The 25,019-nt window shown below is 37.5% G+C and overlaps 1 protein-coding gene across 2 annotated transcripts; it reads left to right on the forward strand.

Annotated features, from left to right (window-relative positions):
- Window positions 1–6,323: 6,323 nt before the first annotated feature.
- ttc21b (tetratricopeptide repeat domain 21B) lies at window positions 6,324–24,668 on the forward strand. Of its 2 annotated transcripts, XM_083537981.1 has the most exons (30): window positions 6,324–6,510; window positions 6,858–6,987; window positions 8,572–8,682; window positions 8,847–9,013; window positions 10,333–10,455; window positions 10,623–10,780; window positions 11,565–11,649; window positions 11,739–11,837; window positions 12,808–13,000; window positions 15,961–16,058; window positions 16,744–16,944; window positions 17,705–17,834; window positions 17,950–18,107; window positions 18,467–18,691; window positions 18,847–19,085; window positions 19,416–19,488; window positions 19,754–19,864; window positions 20,807–20,945; window positions 21,058–21,164; window positions 21,262–21,450; window positions 21,722–21,832; window positions 21,920–22,001; window positions 22,132–22,282; window positions 22,508–22,669; window positions 22,959–23,154; window positions 23,557–23,781; window positions 24,158–24,278; window positions 24,355–24,422; window positions 24,502–24,590; window positions 24,640–24,668. In XM_083537981.1, exons 1-29 carry the CDS (start codon window positions 6,478–6,480, stop codon window positions 24,577–24,579), a joined length of 3,963 nt encoding a protein of 1,320 aa, XP_083394107.1. In that variant the 5' UTR covers window positions 6,324–6,477; the 3' UTR covers window positions 24,580–24,590; window positions 24,640–24,668. The 2 variants fall into 2 exon arrangements, with proteins under 2 accessions (XP_083394107.1, XP_083394106.1); XM_083537980.1 differs by having other exon boundaries at window positions 24,502–24,668.
- The last annotated feature ends 351 nt before the right edge of the window (window positions 24,669–25,019 follow it).

Genomic DNA, 25,019 nt, shown 5'->3' on the forward strand with positions numbered 1-25,019 from the left:
CATGTGCACATGTAAGAATAAACCGATGTTCACTATAGCCTGTTTGAAGCAAGAGATATGCTTTTATGGCCACAAGCTTCGGTCTCAAGTGACTAACCACACCTAATTAGGAAAGCATTAGTGCCCTGTGCTCTCCCAATCACCCTTTTTTATGACTTTCAGCATGCTCATTTCAGTCCAACCACAATCAGCATTAGGCTGTTCCACATTGCCGGAAAAGACCCGTTTTTAAAGTGTCCATTTCTTCTATTGCAGCTAATGAGCACTTAAATGTTTTATCTCCTCATCCTAAAATGGTGAAATGAGAGAGGGTGTGTGTGTGTGTGTGTGTGTGTGTGTGTGTGTGTGTGTGTGTGTGTGTGTGTGTGTGTGTGTGTGTGTGTGTGTGTGCGTGTGTGCGTGCAGGCAAACAAATGGAAAATGCAGATATATATAGTCAATGAAATAAATAGCTCATTTACAATGCCCTGTTTATATATCTAAAGAGTTGATCATACAGTCTGACTAATTATGCAGCACGTCATTTAGAGACACGGAAACTTGTTGACTTGTTTTTTTAACTAGCATTTATTTTAATCACTTGACCATTAAACATAAGTTATTATTAGTACTGTAAGTGTTTTATTAAATGCATGATGCATGATAAATAAAGTCTGCAAACAGGTTATTGTCTACTTTAATGAACTATCACTACTCCATCAGGATATTTAGTATCTAAGCAAGGTAAGCACATCAATGGAACAATGGCTTATACAGTGTTTTTTAAATATAAAAAAAATCTGCTAGCTACTAAAAAGGTAATTAATATTTTTGTGCAATTTAAAAAGTGGAGCTGTGAAGCAGAGACGATTTTTCCATCATAACATACAATTGAGATATGATATAACTGAGCAGTTAAGGGCTAAGGGTTTTGCTCAAGGGCCTAACAAAGGCACTTTGGTGGTGCTGGGATTTTAACTTATGACCTTCTGGTCAGTAGTGACATCCTGAGTGACATCTCTTCCCCATGAAATGGCCACCACAAACCTTCAATACTACATTATTATCAATAAAAAAAAAACATGCATAAATCAAAACTAGAGCTTCAGTCACACCGGTAGCCACAACACGATTATATTTAAAATAAAAGCAACATCACAGACAGTAGCCTCTATTATAACAGCATGACTGCCAAACACAATAAGCTCATCTGAAAGACAATCATTTAAATGAAGAGTGAGGCTGCAGATTCTCCTTGGCTGTTGCCAGGCAACGTGACCTGTGCTGTTTGGCTGACCACTGGTTGATGAGGATGCTAATGTGGAAGTTGCTCTACTTATTACACTCATGTTACATGGAGTCGTCAGGCATTACTTTGTCTAGCAGCTTTGTATGGCAAACAGTACTTGTGTCTGTGGGGATTTTAATAGTATACTAAAACTTAAAAAAATAAAGTTTCATTATTTAGTATTAAAGAAATATAGATAAGCTGTGATTTGACCAGTGACATTTAAACATTTATACAGTCTAAATAAAATGTAATGAATTGTTATTTTTCTGTTGGACCAGTAATCTGTAAATTGTAAATTGTAGTTATTGTCAGCATTAAAATATGCAGATAAAAAATCACTGTCATGTACTCCAATTTTATAATGTATTATATATATATATATATATATATATATATATATATATATATATATATATATATATATATATATATATATATATATATATATATAACTATATCTATAACTATATCTATAACTATATATATATATATATATATATATATATATATATATATATATATATATATATATATATATATATATATATATATATATATATATAACACATATGACACTGTATAAATTGTGAATAAAAATGGAATGCAATAATTTACAAATCTCATAAACTTATATTTTATTCACAATAGAATATAGATAACATATCAAATGTTGAAAGTGAGACATTTTAAAATTTCTTGCCAAATATTGCCTCATTTTGAATTTCATGAGAGCTACACATTCCAAAAAAGTTGGGACAGGTAGCAGTAAGAGGCTGGAAAAGTTAAATGTACATATAAGGAACAGCTGGAGGACCAATTTGCAACTTATTAGGTCAATTGGCAACATGATTGGGTATAAAAAAAGAGCCTCTTAGAGTGGCAGTGTCTCTCAGAAGTAAAGATAGGCAGAGGATCACCAATTCCCCAAATGCTGCGGTGAAAAATAGTGGAGCAATATCAGAAAGGAGTTTTTCAAAGAAAAATTGCAAAGAGTTTGAAGTTATCATCATCTACGGTGCATAATATCATCCAAAGATTCAGAGAATCTGGAACAATCTCTGTGCGTAAGGGTCAAGGACGGAAAACCATACTGGATGCCCGTGATATTCGGGCCCTTAGACGGCACTGCATCACATACAGAAATGCTACTGTAATGGATATCACAACATGGGCTCAGGAATACTTCCAGAAAACATTGTCGGTGAACACAATCCACAGTGCCACTCGCCGTTGCCGGCTAAAACTCTATAGGTCAAAAGAAAAGCCATATCTAAACATGATCCAGAAGCGCAGGCGTTTTCTCTGGGCCAGGGCTCATTTAAAATGGACTGTGGCAAAGTGGAAAACTGTTCTGTGGTCAGAGGAATCAAAATTTGAAGTTCTTTTTGGAAAACTGGGATGCCATGTCATCTGGACTTAAGAGGATAAGGACAACCCAAGATGTTATCAGCGCTCAGTTCAGAAGGCTGCATCTCTGATGGTATGGGGTTGCATGAGTGCATGTGGCATGGGCAGCTTACACATCTGGTAGGCACCATCAATGCTGAAAGATATATCCAAGTTCTAGAACAACATATGCTCCCATCCAGACGTCATCTCCTTCAGGGAAGACCATGCATTTTATAACATGACAATGCCAGACCACATACTGCATTAATTACAACATCATGGCGTAGAAGAAGGATCCGGGTACTGAAATGGCCAGCCTGCAGTCCAGATCTTTCACCCATAGAAAACAATTGGCGCATCATAAAGAGGAAGATGCGACAAAAAAGACCTAAGACAGTTGAACAACTAGAAGCTTGTTTTAGACAAGAATGGGACAACATTCTTATTCCCAAACTTGAGCAACTTGTCTCCTCAGTCCCCAGACATTTGCAGACTGTTATAAAAAGAAGAGGGGATGCCACACAGTGATAAAACGTAAATGATACAAATGAAAGTGTGGTGTATAACACATGCACAGTTTCTGTGACTTATTAGAAAAGAACTACACCTTTACAGATGCTACTATCAATTCTAGTCTAAATCCTTCTCTGAATTAAGAATTAAATTATATAATTATATTAATATCATTCTCATCTCAGTTATCATCAATTACCAATGTATAAAATTATGCAGATTCCTTGGTTGCTGGTGGCAGACAAGCTGGTTTAAATATTTCAGAAACTAGAGTTTATACAGAATTGTGTGAAAAACATAAAGTATCCAGGGAGTGGCATTTCTGTGGGCTGTGGACCTTCCTAATGAGAGCGGTCCAAGAAGAACAGCTAGATTAATATAAGATGCCTGGAAAGCTCTGGTAACGCCAATAACTCAAACATTACGGTGAATGTGCTACAACACCAGAAATCCAACATAAATTTATGGACTCATTATCACTAATTTCGACAAAAAAACTGTAGAATGTGGTAGAGACTCATAGTGTAACAAATTCTGCATATTGGGGGAGTAAATAAAAGTCATTTGTAGAACAGTTCAGTAGATCATATCCTTAAAAAATATTTTATTAAATGTAACACACACACACACACACACACACACACACACACACACACACACACACACACACACACAAACACTTATTTACACATCTGTCTTACCCAAATGTAAACAATTTAATTAGTATTTTTGATTTATAAAATTGATTTAATCGATTTAATTTGCCAAGTAAATCAGTTTAATTACATAATAAAAAAGAGTATTGCATTGTATATATTTTATTTTTATTAAATATTATAAAATATTATTTTGTATATTATTTAACTAAGCAGGCATTATATTTAAAATTGTTTTCAAAATGTAAACTGTTAATGTTCAAAAATGTTAATAATAACAACCTGCGTTATTAAAAAAGTACAAGCAATTTTATGTTTTGCCCCTAAATGTACCAAAATTGAACTAAACCGTGACTAAAAAAAAAAAAGTACAGGAATTTTGTGTACCATTACACCCTTACATCATTATGTCAGCCTGAATCTCACTGAAATATTTATAAAATTTTGTGGAGTTTTTTTCATGTAGGATCATGGGTGTTTTGAGAGCACACTGGAATCCTATCCAGTATGCTGTTCCTAAGCCACAGTTCTGCTTGAGTTATTTGAAATTAGTCAATTAGTCCCACACCAGGCTCCATTTGCAAGCCTTACAAACATGCTGTTTAGCCATTGTGATTCTAACCACTAATGCACAAAAGTTTATCTTTTGTTAATGGTGTTTGTAAGAGTGAATGTCATACATACGGAAATGATTTAAATACACTTTCCAGTAACTCTTTAAATGACTCTTTTTTTTTAATTGCATCTTAAAAGTTGCAGGTTTCTGTGTGCATTACCTTTGACAGTCATTCTTTAAAGTTTACCAGAATGGATTTCCTAGTAACACTTGGGCAAGGGGCAGGGCAATTGTTCTACACATAATAGTATGTAAACCACCCTCTTCAAATGCTCTAAGGAAAAGCCACAATGGAGCAAGCCACATACAGGAAGAGAGCCATTTGGTAGAGGCCTCTGACCACCAGATATGTGCTTTGTGTTTTACAGATCTTTTAGGGGATATAATATGTAATGCTTTTAATCTCAATCCAAACAGATATTGATCAGGTCCTTTACTGTTAGTTGATCTGGTAGATTTAATCATGCTCATGATCTGGCATAAAGGCCAGATAGCTGACATAAAACTGCTCATTTGTAAAACGGTATCAAAGTTTATATATACTAGTATATGTCCACTATTTTATGCATGTATATATTGGCAATTATGGTCAATATATACATGCATAAATAAGACGTGCAACTCATTAACAGAAACACAGTACCATGTTTTGTCCCACAATCCGAGGTCAATAACAATGTGATTATTTGCACAATTGATTAATTGTGCCCAGGCTAATGATTATATGCCAGTGCATGTTCGGAATGATATCTGACAGGGTAGGGATTCCATTTGAACAGCATGCAGGCAAACCTCTTTTTTTTGGACTGAGCTCATAATTTCCAGCCCCTCTGTTGTTCTCGTCCATTCTAGGCAACCAGTGTTTAGATTTCATTATCAGTATTGCCAAAATGTTGTGTAATGCTCATTGTCTTAATGGGAAAAAGCAACATTTCCGTTCCACATACTGCAGGGTTAGTTAGAAGTGATTGACATACTGTAAAAGTCAAACAAGTCAGTCAGTCACAGCTAAATATTTCACCTTTAAACAGTAAAAAGTTGATGTTTGATTGATGTTTGCCATCTCACTGCTGCGGCATACCTGCCCTAATCCCAAACTCAGGTCACAGCCTGTTTGAATCTCTGTGATCATGTGGTTTTCCCCTAGAATCTCCAGTTTTTGCACACTGTTTAAATATATGCCGATGAGAATTTAGTCATTTCGTGCTCACTGAATTTTCACATAGTGTTCCCAGAATAGAATAATGACCAAGATAAAGGAGTTACTAAAAATAAATGAATGAAATAGTTGTGGAATAAATTATTTTGGCCCCAAGCCCTTGTCCAATCTGTTTTATTTTTAATGCACACTATAACAAATGGGTTTTCTTTTATTAGTACAGATCTCCGGTATGATTATCATTACAGTCAAATGGGAGCCCCAGGCATTTGTGCAGCATTTGACTTCCTTTCAGAGCTGTGTCATGTGATCTCGCTTACGCCAGTGTAGTGAGTTGAAGACAGTCCTTGGCCGTGGTCACAGCCCTACACAAAGTTTGCATTAATTCAAAATATTGTTCTTGTGTTTGGATTTAGAAAGAATAGAAGATAGAATGGGTGAGAAAAAATGAAGTATTAAGTCTTGAATGCATTAATGCACACATTGCATGAATGTTGCTCTGGGTAGTGTACTACAGTGTACATATATTTTGCTTTAGATATGTAATATATAATTTTTTTTTTTTATGTATTTGTGTGTGTGTGTGTGTGTGTGTGTGTGTGTGTGTGTGTGTGTGTGTGTGTGTGTGTGTGTGTGTGTACGCAAAGTTCACAGCAGGAGTTTGGCGCCATCGTGTGGACCATAATGAACGGTCAGGAGGTTTTTTTTATTCACTTCCTTGTTACCAGATACAAATGGCGGCGGTTGTTTGGTTACTAAGACGCTTTGCTTGAACTCCAAGATGGCGAAAATCTAGTCAGAACGCAGTTCCCGTTGTGCTACATTGAATATCTATTTGCTGTTTCATTTTTCTGTGTTGAAAACAGGAACAAAAATGACTGAGGTCGAGGACGAGGAAATAACGCAGGTCAGAATCTACTGCATCCTAACGGTTCTGCCTTTTGCCTCCAACCCATGCTAATGTTTATGTCTTGTTTTTTTAAATGTCAAATGTTTTATGCAGTAGAAACGATTTTTTATTTTTTTTGTGACTTACAGATGGTGATTAAGCAGCCGGTTATTTATTTTATGTTGTTAAAATCATACAGTCATTCATACATACATGCATAGAGTGTCTGTATATATAAAAACTTACAATCTAATTTTGTACCTGGTTCTGTTTATATAGTACAGTACTATATATGAAAAGCCCAGTCTGCATAATCATGTGTGACTCAAATAGTGTAAACAAGCCCAAACTTTCAATCTTTTCAGGCCCTGATCATTTACTACTGCCAGGAGAAATATTCCAATCATGTGTTAAAAGTTTCCAGTGAAGCCCAGGGACAGTTCAGCAGTAACTCCATCTACACCTTCTTCCACGCTTATGGACTTCTCATGCAAGGTAAACTGAATAGAGTAAAGAGTGCTGTCTCTGACTACCCCTCCGCACTTGAGGTCTCGTCTGAGACAGCAGTTACAAAATCCTGATATAATACATTAGTATGTATATATTCATAATGACATTCCTTTTGTACAGCTATATCTGTCATACCACTTCATACTGTATCATACTTATATATAAAAAAACAAAAAACCACACTATATATACCCTTATTCAGTTATATGTACATATTACTACACCTTCTGTATAACCTCATACCCTTATTTATTACACTGCCACTTGTAAATAAGCTATATATGCACTTCTGGTTAGATGCTAACTGCATTTCATTGGCTCTGTACATGTACCTTGCACAATGACAATAAAGTTGAATCTAATCTAATCTAATCTAATCTAATATAAAGGCATCTTGAGCAGAGCACACTGTTTCTTCAAACAGGTCGAACTGTACAAAGAAGGCATCAGCTATCCAGAGAAGCTGAAAACATTTTCGTATGGTGTTAACTCAGACCAGTGGTAAAATGTATGATCATGTTGGCAATATACAAATAATACAAGGCAGGATTTACATTTAAAAAAAAAAATCAATTAAGTTAAAAAGATGATGGGTGACAAATTATTAACGAAAAACCAAAAAGAAACTGTGTCTTACTACGTTATCGTGCTACTGCAGGCTTTCAGATCAGATTTAGTGCACATTGGAACTGATGAAGACCTTTTTTTCCAATGTTTCCAATCGATATTCCATCAATTTTGTTTTGGATGATAATGGTGGAGAGCACTATTTAACTCCAAAATCCCCGATAGACTTTGGGTCTGGCTGCTTTTCCGTACAGTTGCGATTAAATTATTGTTTCTAAGGGTCTAATCATGAACTGCACTGGCCTTCTTACTCGACTTGCTTTTTTCCTCTTAGATATCAAAGTTTCCAAACCTATTTACTGATGTCTTATCTATAGATTTAAATATTACAGTAACTTACAGTCAGCATTGCCAAACACTTGTCACTATCACCAATGTTTGTAACTGAAACTCCTGCGATCTATAACCTATATAAAGGTTACGCAGTGTATTTCTACATGATACAGAGCATGCATTATTTCTAGAAGCATCTGCAGGTGTGATTATATTTTTTTTAATCAGCACTTGATCTTGTTCAGGAGTTAGTGAATCTAATACTTACCCATACACAAGGGCTGCCAGTTCATCATGACACACATATACACATATGTACATATATACATATACTCATTTATATCCAGAAACTATTTAGCAAAGCCAGTCTACCTAGATGCATGTTTTTGGGACATTGGAGGAAACCTGAGAACCCAGGGGAATTCTACATGGTCTCAAAGCAGAGACTGTAACCTGAGCTTACGATTGAACTGGGGCTGTTTGATGGCCTTGTTATATTATTCCACTTTATCCACTTTAATATGTCACTGTATATAAGTAAATATATAGGGAATGTAAAATTAGTTTAACGTAAAGTTTAAGACATTACAGTTTTGAGTAATTCGCACTGTATAATGAATTAAATTTTGTGCATGTTCATGTTTAAATTCCTCCTGTTTTATTTGGTAGATCAAGTGCAAGAGGCCATTCAAGAGCTGGAACAGTTGAAGGATAAGAGAGATGTATCATTGTGTGCACTGATGGCTCTTGTCTATGCCCAGAAAAAAAGACCTAACCCAGGTAAATACTGGTGTCAAAACCTGCTCACATTATCACACGTTTTTTAATCCGTTAAAAACGTGTATTTACCTGGAACAAGTAATAAATATGTATTGCTTGAAATCAGGTACATAAAGACAATTTTTTGTTGAGTAATGTAATTCAATGGGATGCAAATGTTTCAGACAAAGACACCATCCAAGAGCTTGATGTGAAGGTTAAGGAGAATCGTAAGAGCGCCGGGCCCAAAGCGCTGTACCATGCTGGGATGTTTCTCTGGCTCCTGGGCCGGAACGACAAGGCCAGAGAATATGTGGATAGGATGATCAAAATCTCCAATGGCTCCACAGAGGTTAGATCTATATTTTGATCTGTATTGAGAATGACAATAATTCAATTTGGTCACTGTAATTAGTTTCTCACAAATAACTAATAAATCACGCAGCACAAATTAAATTTTCTCGGTCGCAATTCACTCTTAATGTAATAATTCAATTCCCATATAGACATATTGTTTGTTAGGTTTTGTTGCTGATTAAATTTAGGAACATTCTAGTATCATTTGGTCTGTTCACAGAACGATCCTATAATGATTCCTTTCCAATGATGGATAGGGCAGAAAGAGCAGAATGCCAAACAATATCATTGTTGTATATAAAAGTACAACTGTACGGTGGGCCGGCGGGAAAGCAGTGAATTTTGCATATTTGACTTTAGAAGACTTTATTGTCTCATGAATCTTTTATAAAATAAAACAAGATATTATAATATTTTATTACTAATAAACAAAGGGTATGTGAGGGTGGTGCAGGACATGTATGAGGACAGAGTGACAGCAGTGAAGTGTGCAGAACGAAAGACTGGTTCAAGGTGAATGTTGGACTGCATCAAGGATTGGCTCTGAGCCCTTTCCTGTTTGCAGTAGTGATGGACAGGTTGATGGACGAGGTCAGACAGGAGTCTCCGTGGACTATGATGTTTGCGGATGATATTGTTATTTGTGGTGAGAGTAGGGAGCAGGTTGAGAAGAGTCTGGAGAGGTGGAGGTATGCGCTGGAGAGATGAGGAATAAAAGTCAGTGGGAGCAAGACAGAGTACATGTGTGTGAAAAGGGAGGGCAGTGGAGTGGTGCGGTTGCAGGGAGAAGGTGGTGAAGGTGGAGAAGTTCAGGTACCTGGGGTAAACAGTGCAAAGTAATAGAGAGTGTGTTAGAGAAGTGAATAAAAGAGTGCAGACAGGGTGGAGTGGGTGGAGAATGTTGGACATGTTCAGAGAAGGGACATGGGGTATATGGTAGGAGAATGCTGAGGATAGAGCCACCAGGAGGGAGGAAAAGAGGAAGGCCAAGGAGGAGGTTCATGGATGTAGTGAGGGAAGACTATACAGGTAGGTGGTGTGAAAGAAGCAGATGTAGAGGACAGGATAGTATGGAGACATATGATCCGCTGTGGCGACCTCTAATGGGAGAAGCCGGAAGAAGAAGAAGAATTACTATTAAACAAGGGCTTCATAATGACTGACCACCTAATTGTAGTCACATGAAATTAAGCTTTAATCTAATATAATATTTTTTACATGTGATCACTGTTAACTTTAACACATCATTTGAAAAGCACATTTCCTAAATTGTTGGGCTTCATGGTCAAAATGTGACTATTGTGTGGGTTTCAGGGGTTGATACTTAAAGGCTGGGTAGACCTGACATCTGGTAAAGACGGCTACACCAAGAAATCTGGGAAATACTTTGATGAAGCGCTGAAAGAGAAAATCAATATTTTTGCTCTGATGGGAAAGGTAATTATGAAAAGCAAAATATGATCTGTAGTGTTTTCTCTTTTATTTCTTACTATTAATTAATACTCCAAGAAGGAAGGAGGCATTTGTCAGATTCTCACAATTATGTTTGACATGATCTCATTTCAGAGACTTGGATTTCTATTATACCTCTTGTTTCCTTTCAGGTGCAGTATAATGAGGTACGCCAGAATTACTCTGGTGCCTTAGAGACGGTTAACCAGGTCATTGTCAGCTACCCATCATTCACACCTGCTCTAGTGAAGAAGATGAAGCTTCTGTTGAACCTGCAGGACTGGGAACAGACTTTGGATGCTGCTCAGAGGTATCACCTCTTTCACTGCTTTGTTTGGTTTTGGCATCAGCTCAACAGGTTATTTCTACTGGATTAAATGTACATTTATATGCTGGTTTGAATAAACTGAGTCTGTTGTATGTTTCTGATTTCAAAACAGACAAACACAAAAACACTGAAAAGTCATTAGGCCAAGGCAGGGCCGTGGGAGTCAGTCTGTGTTTGAGTCTAAATGAAAATCAAATGTGATGCCACAGATTCAGGCTGAAAGACTGGGCCATTGTTCTGTTCTCTGCTCCCTGTTGGATGAGGGCCAGTGGGAGGTAGAATCAAAGGCGCCTTTGAGGCTGAGCCCAAAAGCCACACATTTCTAAGAGTGAACTGCTATGTGGGGGGGCACAACCATTCACTCTGTGGTTTAGGATTTGGTAGTGCCAATCTACTAGATCCTGAAAGAAAAAACTACTCATTCTTCCCCATTTTGAAATGATCTTGCCTTAAGGATGATTAGCAGAATGAAAATCCCTTGGCCAGGTCTGTTATTGTATTGTAGTGCATGTTGCATGAATTTAGAAAAACATTTTTAAGGAAGCCCCAAAACAAACAATCTATTCAGTACAAGAATGCCTTTAAGATGAAAGGATCAAATCTTAACAAGTAATGTCTTGATTTTTTTTTTTAGTGACCTTAAATATACAATATATTTGGTTACAGTAGCATAGTTTAAAAGGTTTTAGCCTTTTTTTTGTGGGGACAGAAACTTTTCTATATAAAGAGTACTCCATGCTAACGATTTGCAAATGTTTATCTTTAGACTTCTTCAGAAAGACAGAAGCAACCTGGATGGATTGCGAATGCTTGCACTGTACTCGCTCTGCAGAGAAGGAGACATCGAGGAGGTCTGACAGCAACTCTTATAGATAAAATCAGAATTTTTTTTATTTAAATGAGACAAAAGATTATTAAAATCTGTATTCTGTGTTTACAGTCAGTGAAGCAGTTGTTGACCCTTATCAGCAACCTGGACTCTCAAGAGCCTAATAACCCAGAGCTTCTTTACCGAATGTCTTTAGCTTTCACTCGAGGGGTAAGGTCTCTTAGTAATTCATAGTCATAGTTAAGCATATTCTTACATATTTTTAAAATAGTACATTATAAAATGGCCTGTCAAAATGAACACATTAATAAAACCTTAACGCAAATTCATTTTAACGGCACAAATTTTATTTCATTTCTGTTTGACCATTTTTCTAAAAAAATTAATAAAAGAGCCTAAAGTAAAACCTTCAGCGACACACATTCACTCGCGACGTCCTTTCTTTACTCAGATATATATTTAAAAAAAAAAAACTTAAAAGAAAAATAATTTTTAATCACATTTGTTTTACTGATGCCCCAAGTTTCAAATCAAGCACCAAAATCCGCCATGATGCACACATCCCGCAATTAAAACCGTCCGTGTGGAAACATAGCAAAAGCTCAGATTGGTGTCCTGGAAATGTCTGTAATTTAAAAACACCATAATTACTTTCAAACATTTACAAGAGTATTTTTACAATCTGCCTTGTCATCTGAAAACGTAAACAGGCTTGACTGTATGAGCAACTGTCTCAGTGCATAAAAAGAGAAGTGATGGGAACCTGTGGATTTTCTAAGTTCTTTTTCCCATTTGACTAATAGGCATGAACAAGTTATTTGAAAAACATAAATATATGACCTTTAAAACATGTCATCATGCTCTACGTATGTTGACTATGGTTTCACCAGTGATAAACATACATTAGCATGAAGCATCAATATCTGTCCATGCCTGTGTTAGTTTATTCAAAACTTAAAAATTATTCATTTAAGCTGCATTAATTTAGAGAAGATTCAGCAAAATCTTCAGAATAAAAAAGTAATAAGTAAATGAATATAATAGTGTATATTTTTATATTTTAATTGCCGTTTTTCTAGTACACCTATACATCGTGAACATTGTGATATACATTTTAAGATTTATATAGTCGCTATAGTGCACTGTATTCTCCTCATTGATACTGTAATCCTGTCTACAGTGTGGAAGAGCAGAGAAGGTTCTGCAGCACACACATGCTCTAGTTGAGAGAGCATTCTCCCTGGTGTCGGGTGATGCAGAACTGGCCACTGAACTGGGTTACCTGTTGGTCCTTCAGGGCAGAGTCAAGGAAGCCATAAAGTGGTACAAAACTGCCATGAAGTTTGATGAGAGCAGTGTCTCTGCTCTGATAGGTAAGAATTCATTTATTTCAGTGAATCAATTTCTCCTTAACTCTCGAGACAAGTCACAAGAAAGTTAATAAACACTATATTACCAAAGGTTTGTGGACACCTGGTCATAAGTAGGGTTTGTGCTTTTTGAGCATCGCATTATACATTTGCACATATAATTCAGTCCACTTTTCTGTGAAGATGTTTTTCTAGACTTTGGAGTGTGCTTTTGGACATTTGTGTTCAAATCAGCCACAAGGGTGTTAGTAAAGGCAGGTACTGATGTAGGGTGAGGAGGCCTGGGGTGCAGTCAGTGTTCCAATTCATCCCAAAGGTGTTCAGTGGTGTTGAGATCAAAGCAGGCCACTCAAGATCTTCCTCTCCAAACCATGTGAACAATGTCTTCATTGAGCTCACTTTGTGCACAGGGACATTGCCATGCAGAAACAGATTTAAGTGCAAGTGAACGCAAAGTTTTATTATACCGCATTCAAAGACGTCCGATACATTTGTGTGCCTTCAGGTTTGTGGTAACAGTTTGGAGAAGATCCACATATGGCAGGGAAGGTCAGATGTCCCAATGCTTTTGTCCATATAGTGTACTTTTACTTCAACTTTAGCAGAATCAAGTTTTATCTCTCTAATAGTCAGATAAAAGTGAGAGATGCTCAGAGATTTGGAACCTAAGATGGGATAAATGAAATGTTGTAAACAATGTAATGCGTAATAAAATATTAAACTATGTTTGCCTGGTAAATAATCAACACTTACCCAATGAATCTTTGAGATTTTTAAGTAAATAAATAAAGTGACCAGGACTTGCAGCCTGATTTGGTTTTAATATTGTAGGACAAGTCAATATGACATTACATTGATATCATCATACGTTAATCTTCTTCTTCTTCTTTCGGCTGCTCCCATTAGGGGTCGCCACAGCGGATCATCCGTCTCCATACTACTCTGTCCTCTACATCTGCTTCTTTCAAACCAACTGCATGTCTTCCCTCACCATCCATTAACCTCCTCCTTGGCCTTACTCTTTTCTTCCATCCTCAGCATTTTTCTACCGATATACCCCATGTCCCTCTTCTGCACACACAAAACCTGCATGTCCAAACCATCACAATTGGGCCTCTCTCATTTTGTCCCCAAAACTTCCTTCATGCGCTGTCGTTTCTAATCCTGTCTATCCTCGTCACTCCCAATTCAAACCTCAACATCTTCAGCTCTGCTACCTCCAGCTTCGCCTCCTGTCTTTTACTCAATGCCACTGTCTCTAATCCATACAACATCGCAGGTCTCACCACTTTCCCTTTCACTCTTGCAGATACCCTTCTATCACAAATCACTCCTGTCACTCTTCTCCACCCACTCCACCCTGCCTGCACTCTTTTCTTCACTTCTCTAACACATTCTCCATTACTTTGCACTGTTGACCCCAGGTACCTGAACACCTCCACCTTCTCCACTTCTCCCTGCAACCGCACCACTCCATCCAACCTTCTCTCTTTCTTTAATTTCCCTGTTCATCAGCTGCTCAAAATATTCCCTCCATCTCTAACACACTCTCCTCACTAGTCAACACACTTCCATTTCAATCCTTTATTGCTCTAACTTGCAGCAAATTCTTCCCAGCTCGGTCTCTCATCAGTATAAATCCTTTTTTCCTTCCTTAGTGTCCAACATCACATACATCTCCTAATATGCCTTTTCCTTGGCTTTTGCCACCTCCTTATCACCTCTGTTCCCTTCACCTACATGCCTATTCACCAATAGTTCTTTCTTAGGTACCCCATCTACCACTTCATCTAATTCACTCCAAAATTTTTCCTTCTCCTCCATCTCACAGCCCACTTGTTGAGCATAAGCACTGATGACAGTATCATCAACCCTTCAACTTTAACATCAGAAACTCTCTTCACCTCAACTACACTCTTACTGTACTCTTTCTTCAAGATCACCCCTACACCATTTCTCTTTCCATCCACACCATTATGGAACAGTTTAAACCACCTCCAATGTTCCTGGCCTTACTCCCTTTCGCTTTGGTCTCCCAAACACACAACATATCGACCTTTCTCCTCTCCATTATGTCAGCTGATTCTCTCCCTTTACCAGTCATAGTACCAACATTTAATGTACCAACCCGAACCTCCACTCTTCTCCACTTCTCCTTTCCCTGTCGCCTCTGTAGACTTCTTCCTCCTCTCCTTTTTATCCAACAGTAGCTTAATTTCCACCGCTACCCTGTTGGCTAACAATACCTGTGGTGGTTGTAACCCGGACCTCGACCAATCCCCTATGAAATTCTGATTTGTGATCCGCATATTTGATTTGGCACGTTTTACACTGGATGCCCTTCCTAACGTAACCCTCCCCATTTACCTGGGCTTGGGCCCGGCACTAAGAGTGCACTGGCTTATGCAACCCTAATAGCTGAGTTGATATCATCATACGTTATTAATTACTGTTGTTTTCTGTAAAGCTGCTTTGAGACAATGTCTGTTGTGAAAAGCGCTATACAAATAAACTTGACTTGACTTGACTTAATTTTTAATTGGGCATTTTAAGGTATACACAAACACCCTTGAAATGGTCTCAAAAAAAAGGAAACTATTATAACAGCAGATAGGGACTAAATCCAGGCACAAGCTCATATGAATATAATGGTCACCTTTGGCCTCATCGAATACCAACCAATGGCATCATGAAGGCTTATGCATGCTTCATATGAGGCACATGAAGACAGCCAAACTGCTCATTAGCTGCTGGTATTATTTAATACAGTGTAATATTCTTGATAGAGAGCACTATCTCCCCTCTTCCTCATACATGCAGATATCTACAATTACCGGTAACAGGTATCACTATAATTATGAGGGGAAAGAGTACATATTGTCAGGATCTAAACTTGCAATCTCCTGAAGTTCAGGTGAATGATGTTGTGTTAGTCGGAGTGATCCAACCTCCATGTTCTGCAGGTATTATTCACTGCCAATTGAAGGAGGGTCACCTGCAGGATGCTGAGCAGCAGCTCGAGTTTCTTACTGAAATTCAGCAGTCCATTGGCAAATCAGCGGTAAGTCACCAAAAACGGCTCAACAGTCCAAAGCACCAAATTTTCCTTATTATTATACTATATTATTATTATTTTTTTTTTTTATCCTTAATTAATTTTATTAGTAATTAGACATTCCCATGCATCAACTTTGTTGTGCACACTTTAAAAGGGTAATGCTGAATCATATACATTTTGCAGTGGTTTGTTGTTTTGCTCAATGCTTTAGGCAGTCCTCATTAAATCCTCTTTAAATCATTCATACGCAGCTATAATTCACTGATGCAGCCGCTTGTGTTTTATGTGAAGGAGTAATCTCTGGTGTATAACGTCTTCCATTCAGACATGTGAGGCTGTTTTTTGATGACATCAGTCAGACACAGTATGTGTTCAGCATAGCTGCAGAAGTAAGAACACTTTACAGTTACGTCCCCAGTTACTATTTAGCTGCATAGAGAGTAAAACAGCAAGTGTAACGTTAAACATAAATAAAAAGTAGACATCAGACATAGCAGATTTAAGGTGTGATACATATGAGGTAGATGTGATAGATATGAGGTTGGGATGTACGTAATGTAAGAACAGAGTTAATTAAAGTGAGAGTGCACTAAAGCAAGCGAACCCAAGTGATATGGGTAGATATTATCTGGACTTTCAACAAAGTTTTGACAAACGTCCTTAGGTGTTTTGTTCATAACTGCATTAGGAGCTGCAGTATTTGCGAGCGGTCCTGGCCATTGGGAAACGGAAGTCTCAGGATGAGGTGACCAACCTGCTGAATGCCACTGTGGACATGCACTTCTCCACTCTACAAGGCCTGCCACTCAGTGTCGAATACTATGAGAAACTAAACCCAGACTTCCTGCTGGAGATCGCAAAGGAGTACCTGGTGCTCTGTCCTGCCAAGGTCCGTCTCACACAGTGTGCAAACTAAAACATGATTACAATCAATGTTTTATAATATGTAGTTGGGTAACCTGTTTTGTGGTTAAACATTTATTTTCCCAAACTATATGTAAAACAATTGTGTGTGTTTTTCATGGGATTCCAAAGACTAAACATTGTTTTCTTACTAGAATTCTCTTTGAGTTGCAAGCTCAAAGGTTAACATGCTCATTGAGCAGAAGTGACCCAGGGTCCTTAAGTAAGTCAACTTCCAGATATACAGTAGTCACACACAATGCCTCCTGCTGTGTGGGTCAACCTGGAAGAGACCAGTGCAGGTTTTCTTCAATTTGGCAGCATCTTATTTGTATTGTTAAGCACAGGTGAGAGACCATCAAGCAAAATGTGTGGGGATGCACATTTAAATAATAAATTGTTCATGGTCCTCTAGAACCATTGTTCTCAAAGTGGGGTCTGGAGATCCTAGGGAATTGTGAACTATAGTCATTGGGTCAGTGATTTTCAGTTTTTTTTTCTTACAGTTATGGAAACCACAACTGTCATGTATTACTGTTTATAATGAACAGTGAATGGAATTTAATGACAAATTTAAGTTTTTATGGGTGAAAATTTCATTAAAAAATTAAAAATAAAATAAAACTTGCAGGCTTCTCTATGGGGTCGCTGACTACAAAAGGCTTAAGAACCCTGCTAGACAAAGTATTTACTTCATTAAGGTAATTATTATAATTTTTTTTTTTTATATTTTGCTTGTGTTATAGCCTCCAGCCCAGGGCCAGGCTCCTGCTCCTCAGCTACAGCATTGTGCAGCTGTGTTGGACACAGTGATCAAGATTGTCCCTGGACTCCTCCATGCAGTGTTCCTGATGGCAAAAGTCAGGTTTCTGTCAGGTGAATGTTTAAATTCAAGATCAGAGTTCAATTCAATAGTTTTCGTAGTTTTTCTTTCTATGATAAACACAACATTAGGTCATATAACCCTTGCGGGTGTTTTTGTCTTGTTCAGGGAGCATAGAGGCAGCACAGAGCAGTCTGCAACATTGTTTGGAACAGAAGCCCTCTTTTGCAGATGCCCACCTTCTCATGGCACAAATCCATCTCCTCCAGGGCAACTTCAAACTTTCTTCTCAGTCGTTAGAGCTCTGTCTCAGCCATAACTTTGAGGTGACAATGGATTCCCCCCAGGATAACAATGATTGCATATACAAAAAAAAAAAAAAAAAAAAAAAAAAAAAAATATATATATATATATATATATATATATATATATATATATATATATATATATATATATATATATATATATATATATATATATATATATACACAAGTTACAAACACTGATTAAAATGATCTCAACTATTTAAATTTTTTTAAGGAACCCCAGTCAGATAACTATTTGCTGTAAATAGCTGTTCCTCTTATTTAATTCCTCTTTATACTATGAATTCCTAAAAAAAAAAACACAATCCCTTATGCTCTACTTGTGTGTGTGTGTGTGTGTGTGTGTGTGTGTGTAACAGGTAAGGGAGCACCCTCTGTATCACCTGATAAAAGCTCAAACACAAAGAAAAATGGGTGAGCTGCAGGAGGCCATTCAGACACTTCAATTGGCAATGAGTTTGCCAGGAGTGAAAAGACTAGGCTCCTCTGCCAAAACCAAAGCCAGGAGAGTTGAACTCAGCACAGCAGACTGTGTTTCTGTGTATCTGGAGTTGGCAGAAGCACTCTGGCTCAATGGAGAACAGGTAACACTTGGGGTAATGAGGGGTTAACGTAATTTGGCTACCGATGTAACAGTATGAAGATTTTTTTTGTGCTTAAGTTCATAATCTAATCTATTCCAAAGGATTTTTTATAATGCAGCCAAAAATCTGGTGTCTTTTTGTTGCATTCATCACAGCACGAGGCAGCTAAAGTGATGCAGGATGCCATAAATGATTTTACGGGAACTCTTGAGGAACTGCGCGTCACCATAGCGAACGCCGACCTCGCCTTGTTGCGGGGGGACACGGAGCTCGCACTGAGCATGCTTAGAAACATTACACAAGAGCAGCCCTACTTTGTGCAGGCCACAGAGAAAATGGCTGACATCTACCTGAACCACAGGAAAGAGAAAAGGCAGTATGTTAGCTGCTATAGGTACAGGGCAATTGTATACTACAACTAAATATTTACCTGTACAGGCATATATCAATAAAATATAAGATTAGTAATGCTGTTATATTAATGCTCTGCAATGGATAGGGGTCCTAACCATGGTGAATTCACTGTTATTGCACACACACTGTACTGTGCTTCAAATCCACTATGACCTGATCAAGACAGAATTATAATGTTATTTTTGATTATATACTAGAGTTAATATAATCTCAACCTCTCATGCTCAAATGCATATAATGGAAACAAAGACATGCCTCCTGACTCTTTGACTTTTCAGTCTCAATTTTGTTTTCTTTAATATATTAACAGGGATTTGGTGGAAAAGATGCCCAGCTCTCATACATACTTACTATTAGGCGATGCCTATATGAACATCCAAGAGGTTAGTATTAAATTATCTTATGTATTATATATACCCTTCATCTTTTTTATGTTCTTTGAAATGGGTAGAAACCAATAATTTGCAATGAATGCGACGTGTGCCATCAGGAAAAAAATGAGTCAATATTTGCTAAAAATCTGCTGTACAAATATTTACAATTAAGGTGTTTAAGTTTATTTAGTGGAGTGGCTTAATCAGGAATATCAGGTTTGCAAGCTCTTATGTTTACTATTGTATAATGAACATCTGACTTGTGATCTCTCAGCCTGAGCTGGCTATTGAGGTTTATGAACAGGCTTTAAAGAGGAGCCCTAAAGATGGTGCTGTGGCTACCAAGATTGGAAAAGCACTTGTCAAGACCCATAACTATGTTAAGGTAAGATCAGGATGAGACTCGATTTTTATTATACGTTCATCAAAAAACCAAAAACATCCTCTTCTGCGATGTATACATCTCAGCCTTGAAATTTTGCATACCGTCATTTATGAAACAGAAATAAAACGTGCTTACCTTGAATTAGTTACCAGAGTCATACATTTTATATTGAACATGATATTGAATGACCTCCATGTGCAAGCAGCTCAGCCTACAATCATCTATAAAACACTGTGTCAGCATGTTTGGTCTATTTGACCATTCGAATGATAAAAATGAGTGAATAATGCACAAAGACAACAAATCTGCTTCTGTTAGACACCAAGAAATTAAACCAAACAATAAAAATGAGTAATATTCAGATTTCAGCAACACATCTTTTACATTTCTGTACATTACATTACATTCTGTACATTACATTACATTTCTGTACATTAAACACCAAACATGTAGCAGTTTGCCCATGTTATTCAATGTTTTTAGGAATTATTTATATCTACAAAATACCTAATAGCCTTGCTACTACTTACTCTTCTAGCTTGCCCTTTTATATCTTTTAATGTCTTAGCAGCCTTCTCACTTCTCCATATACTCATCTGTATGTCTGGTAGATTATTTAGTACACTTGCTTCTAAATATTGGAAGATTCTTCCACGACACTAAATTATTACTTGTTGCTACACTGCAATCTTCGTTTTCTGCTGATTTTTTTCCCCTCAATAGGTCTAATATGTATTTGAGTTCTTTGCTAATTTCTTACTTTTAAAGTTTACTTATGTCTTAACATGTACCTCTATATATAATTCTATGTCCTTAAAACTAAAGTGATCTTGGTTGTGATAGAATATTGTATAAATAATATAGTTTTTGTTTTGACAATCATTGGTGTCTGTCACCTTCTAACCCACTTTGCCATCAGTATAAATCTGAGATTTTTTGCAGGCCATAAACTATTACGAGGCTGCTCTTAAGAATGGTCAGCAACGCTTCTTGCGCCATGATCTGGCTGAACTGCTTATGAAGCTAAGACAGTATGAACGCTGTGAGAAAGTTCTTTACGAGGCTCTCTCGCACGACCCTGGTGAGACCTTGCGCAAACACAAAAACACAATAGCTTTGCATGCAGCCAAACGTTTACAGCAGATGTTTAAACATCTTTTAACTAGTTTCCTTCTAATTTTATTTTTTTTTAGTGAATGAACTGCCTTTGCTGGCAGCGGACTGCCGTTACCTCGTACTGCTGGCCAAGATTCAGAGCAAAGTCAATAAAAATGACGAGGCTTTGCTTTCGCTACATCGTGTAAGTCTGCTGTCATTTTTTACTGATCGGTTGTTTGTGTGATCCAGCTAATTCCTAAAAGTATGGTTATTATTATTGACTGCTGTGTTTGTGTCAGGCGAGAGATGTGCAGGCAAAGGTGCTGAAGCGTGTTCAATTGGAGCAGCCCGACGCAGTGCCCATGCAGAAGCAACTCGCATCTGAGATCTGTGCCGAAATTGCCAAGCACTGCAGCCACCAGCGTGGCTATGAGAGAGCCGTCAAGTTCTACAAAGAAGCGCTTGTGTACTGTGAGAGTGACAGCAAGGTCAGCACGGTTAAATCAGTGTGCGCAGTGTGCTCCTCTCGCTGCAGCTGTGTCTCACGAGTTTTTCAATTCTCGTTGTGGGGGTGATGGGGTTTCTTGTGGGATGTTTAATAGGAAGTGTTTTAAATGATCTGATGATTATTACAATTTAAAAAGTTTGCTATTGTGTTCTGTATATATATTTTTTATCATAATATGTGGCAGTGTTAATTATGTGCTATCAATTGTTCTTTTGTTTTTTTTACTTTGAGTTGTCTTTTTGTTAAAACAGGTGATGTTGGAGCTAGCCCAGTTGTATTTAACTCTAGATGATGTCGAGGCTTGCCAACAGCAGTGTGGTGTCATCCTGAAGAATGACCCAGTCAACGAAGCAGCAACGCTTGTCAGTCTTTTAATACCTCTCTACTTGCTTGATATCATTTTGTCTACAAGCCAAAATTCATCTGTGTTCTCTGTTTTGTGTCTATAGATGATGGCTGATCTGATGTTCAGGAAACAGGACTACGAGCAGGCAGTTTTCCACTTTCAGCAGCTGCTGGAGAGGAAACCAGGTGTGAAAGTTTTATCTCCATTACAATGAGATGGGATGAGTGATGAGAGAAACCTGAGTATAGAGTTATGTGCTGGCCTGCTGTGTGTGGTCTTTGTTTTCATGACTTACCCATGCCTAATCTCCTTCAGATAACTATCCAACACTGTCCCGGCTGATTGACCTGTTGCGCCGAGCTGGCAAACTGGAAGAGATTTCCAGGTTTCTGGACATGGCTGAAAAACATTCACCGAGGGCTAAGTTTGATCCAGGGTACAACTACTGCCGAGGCCTTTACTTGTGGTAAGGATAAAGAGCGACGAAAACAGTAGTAGTTCTTAATAGAACCCTATAAAAATAATAAAAAAAACTGGAACATTTTATTTGGTCAGCTCAGTACTTATTAGAACATTATATACATGGTGTACTTAGAAATTATGACAAAAAATAAAAAATAAACAGAAATGTATTGTTGTTTTTTTTACAAATTATTATAGCTATCCTGTAATACTATACTGTATGTCTCAGGTACACTGGGGAACCCAACGAGGGTTTGCGTCACTTCAATAAGGCTCGTAAAGACAACGACTGGGGTCAGAATGCAGTGTACAACATGATTGAGATTTGCTTAAACCCGGATAATGAGACGATGGGCGGTGAGGTGTTTGAGAATCTGGATGGAGACATGGGGTGAGTAAATACAGAGGCACCAAATAATTGTATTTTATTATTGGCCAAAGCATAATATAAAATTACGATGTAAATATTTTCAAACAATTTGAAGAAAACTTGGTGAAACCAAAGCCATTGTAAATGTGTGTAAATACTGTGCCATTTGAAGGTTATTAGTAGTAGCAACCTTCACACATGCAAACACAGTCAGTGTGTCATGCTCCACTCCACTTGTTTGGTTAAGGGGTTTGAAGCAAATTAAGTGAACTTGGTGCTTTGTGTACTGATTAATTATTTGCCATATCAGGAACTCCACAGAGAAGCAGGAGTCAGAGCAGCTGGCAGTCCGAACAGCAGAGAAGCTGTTGAAGGAGTTAAAGCCTCAGACTTCTCAAGGCCACACACAGCTGCGTATCCTTGAGCATTACTGTTACCTGGCTACCAAGCAGAAAACCAACGTGGAGAAAGCACTCGGAGTGTTCATTGAGATCGCAAACACAGAGGTGTGCAAAAACCTGACGGACCGGATTAATTGTACACAAGAGTCCATATCAATCCACACACATGTGCACTAATGTCCACATGGGCACACACCTTGGTACACATAACTGTGAAAACATCCAAAAGTCTACACTTGTCTACACTGCTAAAAATGGACCTTTATATTATATACATTGTATTACTTATTGTGTTTTCACAGACAAGTCACAACACACCAAAACGATTTTCATTCATAATCTGTATGCTGGTCAGGGTTGTGGTAGACACAACCCTGTGTCTACAGGGTCTACCACCCTGGTGGTAGACCCTGGTGGTCTACCAGGGTCTACCACAGGGTTGTGGTAGACCCTGTGATGTTTACACAATTGTAAAACCGACCCTTTCCTCATTTTCTCGCACCGCAGAAAGACCACGTCCCTGCATTATTGGCGATGGCTACGGCTTACATGATCCTCAAACAGACCCCTCGAGCTCGGAACCAGCTGAAACGCATTGCCAAGATGAACTGGAACATTGTTGATGCCGATGAGTTTGAGAAGAGCTGGTTGCTTTTGGCAGACATATACATCCAGTCCGGCAAATATGACATGGCAGTAGAGCTGTTAAAGCGCTGCCTGCGCCACAACAAGGTTAGCATTTTTGGTAAAAAAAAAATGTGGTTAAGATACTGTGATCTTGATTTTTAGCTTTTACCTGGAGGGAACACTTTTGTCAGGTTTAGTTGAGTCTTTATAAAAAGAAGGAAAAATGTGTTTTCTTCAAGATATGGAGGCATGAATCCTCCAAAAAATGTGTACTTCAGATATCTGAAGTAGGTCTCTGAAATCTTTTTTCCTAATATCATAAAGAGAACCTTTGATTAAGGAGATAATTGGTTGCTACATCCCTCCTTGTAGTTTAATATACTTGTTTTGCTCTGCAAGTGTAATTCATTCAGTTGTTGTAACAGTATTCTGAAAAATAATGTTGTTGCAAAACTCATTACTATCTATTTATTTTCCATAGTCATGCTGCAAAGCTTATGAATACATGGGTTACATCATGGAGAAGGAGCAATCTTTCAGGGATGCAGCCATGAACTATGAACTGGCTTGGAAGTATGGCAATCAGACCAATCCAACAATTGGTATGTGCTTCAGTTCTTTTTGCTGACTCCTTGATTCTTAAATGTGTTGAAATTAAAATTTGAGTATTTGTTACAGGGTACAAACTTGCTTTCAACTATTTAAAAGCAAAGCGACATGTTGATGCCATAGATGTTTGCCATAAAGTGAGTGAAATCTTCATGAGGTCTTCTGAATTAAAAAGTGACATCAAAAGTTGAATAACTGAGAATCTTTTTCTTTCAGGTCTTGGATGCACACCCAAACTATCCAAGGATAAGAAAGGACATCTTGGACAAAGCCAGAGCTGCTTTGCGTTCTTAATGTGGTGTGTGTGTGTGTTTGTGTGTGTGTGTGTGTGTGTGTGTGTGTGTGTGTGTGTGTGTGTGTGTGTGTGTCTATATGTGTGTTATTTTTCTATAAAACCAAAAATGTGTTAACATAACCTAACAACAGTGGTGTTTATAAATGGTGGTATACTTTAGTATTACATTTTGTAACTGTTATTTGATATTTTGGTGTGACTGCTATTTTTTAATATGTAGTATATTTTCTTGATGACTATTAAACTGTCCAAAAAATTGTTACATTAAAGAAAACGATTCATAATGGTGTGTCTGTACTTTCTAATATGATCAATATTATTAGTAATTATAATATACTATAATAACGATATAATATGAATTAAAAATTTATTTCTGTACTATATAAATTGTATCACTAAACACAATGCTTATTTAATAAGTAATATTTAACCTGCAGAA

The sequence above is a fragment of the Silurus aristotelis genome, assembly GCF_946808225.1.
Source record: "Silurus aristotelis genome assembly, chromosome: 3".
Lineage (NCBI taxonomy): Eukaryota > Metazoa > Chordata > Actinopteri > Siluriformes > Siluridae > Silurus > Silurus aristotelis.

Excerpts from the sequence above, each read along its gene's own strand:
- ttc21b (XM_083537980.1), top strand. The coding sequence starts at position 6,478 with ATGACTGAGGTCGAGGACGAGGAAATAACGCAG. Across the intron at positions 13,001-15,960 it reads CAGTGTCTCTGCTCTGATAG|GTATTATTCACTGCCAATTG; the intron begins GTAAGAATTCAT and ends CATGTTCTGCAG. Across the intron at positions 16,059-16,743 it reads AGTCCATTGGCAAATCAGCG|GAGCTGCAGTATTTGCGAGC; the intron begins GTAAGTCACCAA and ends TAACTGCATTAG.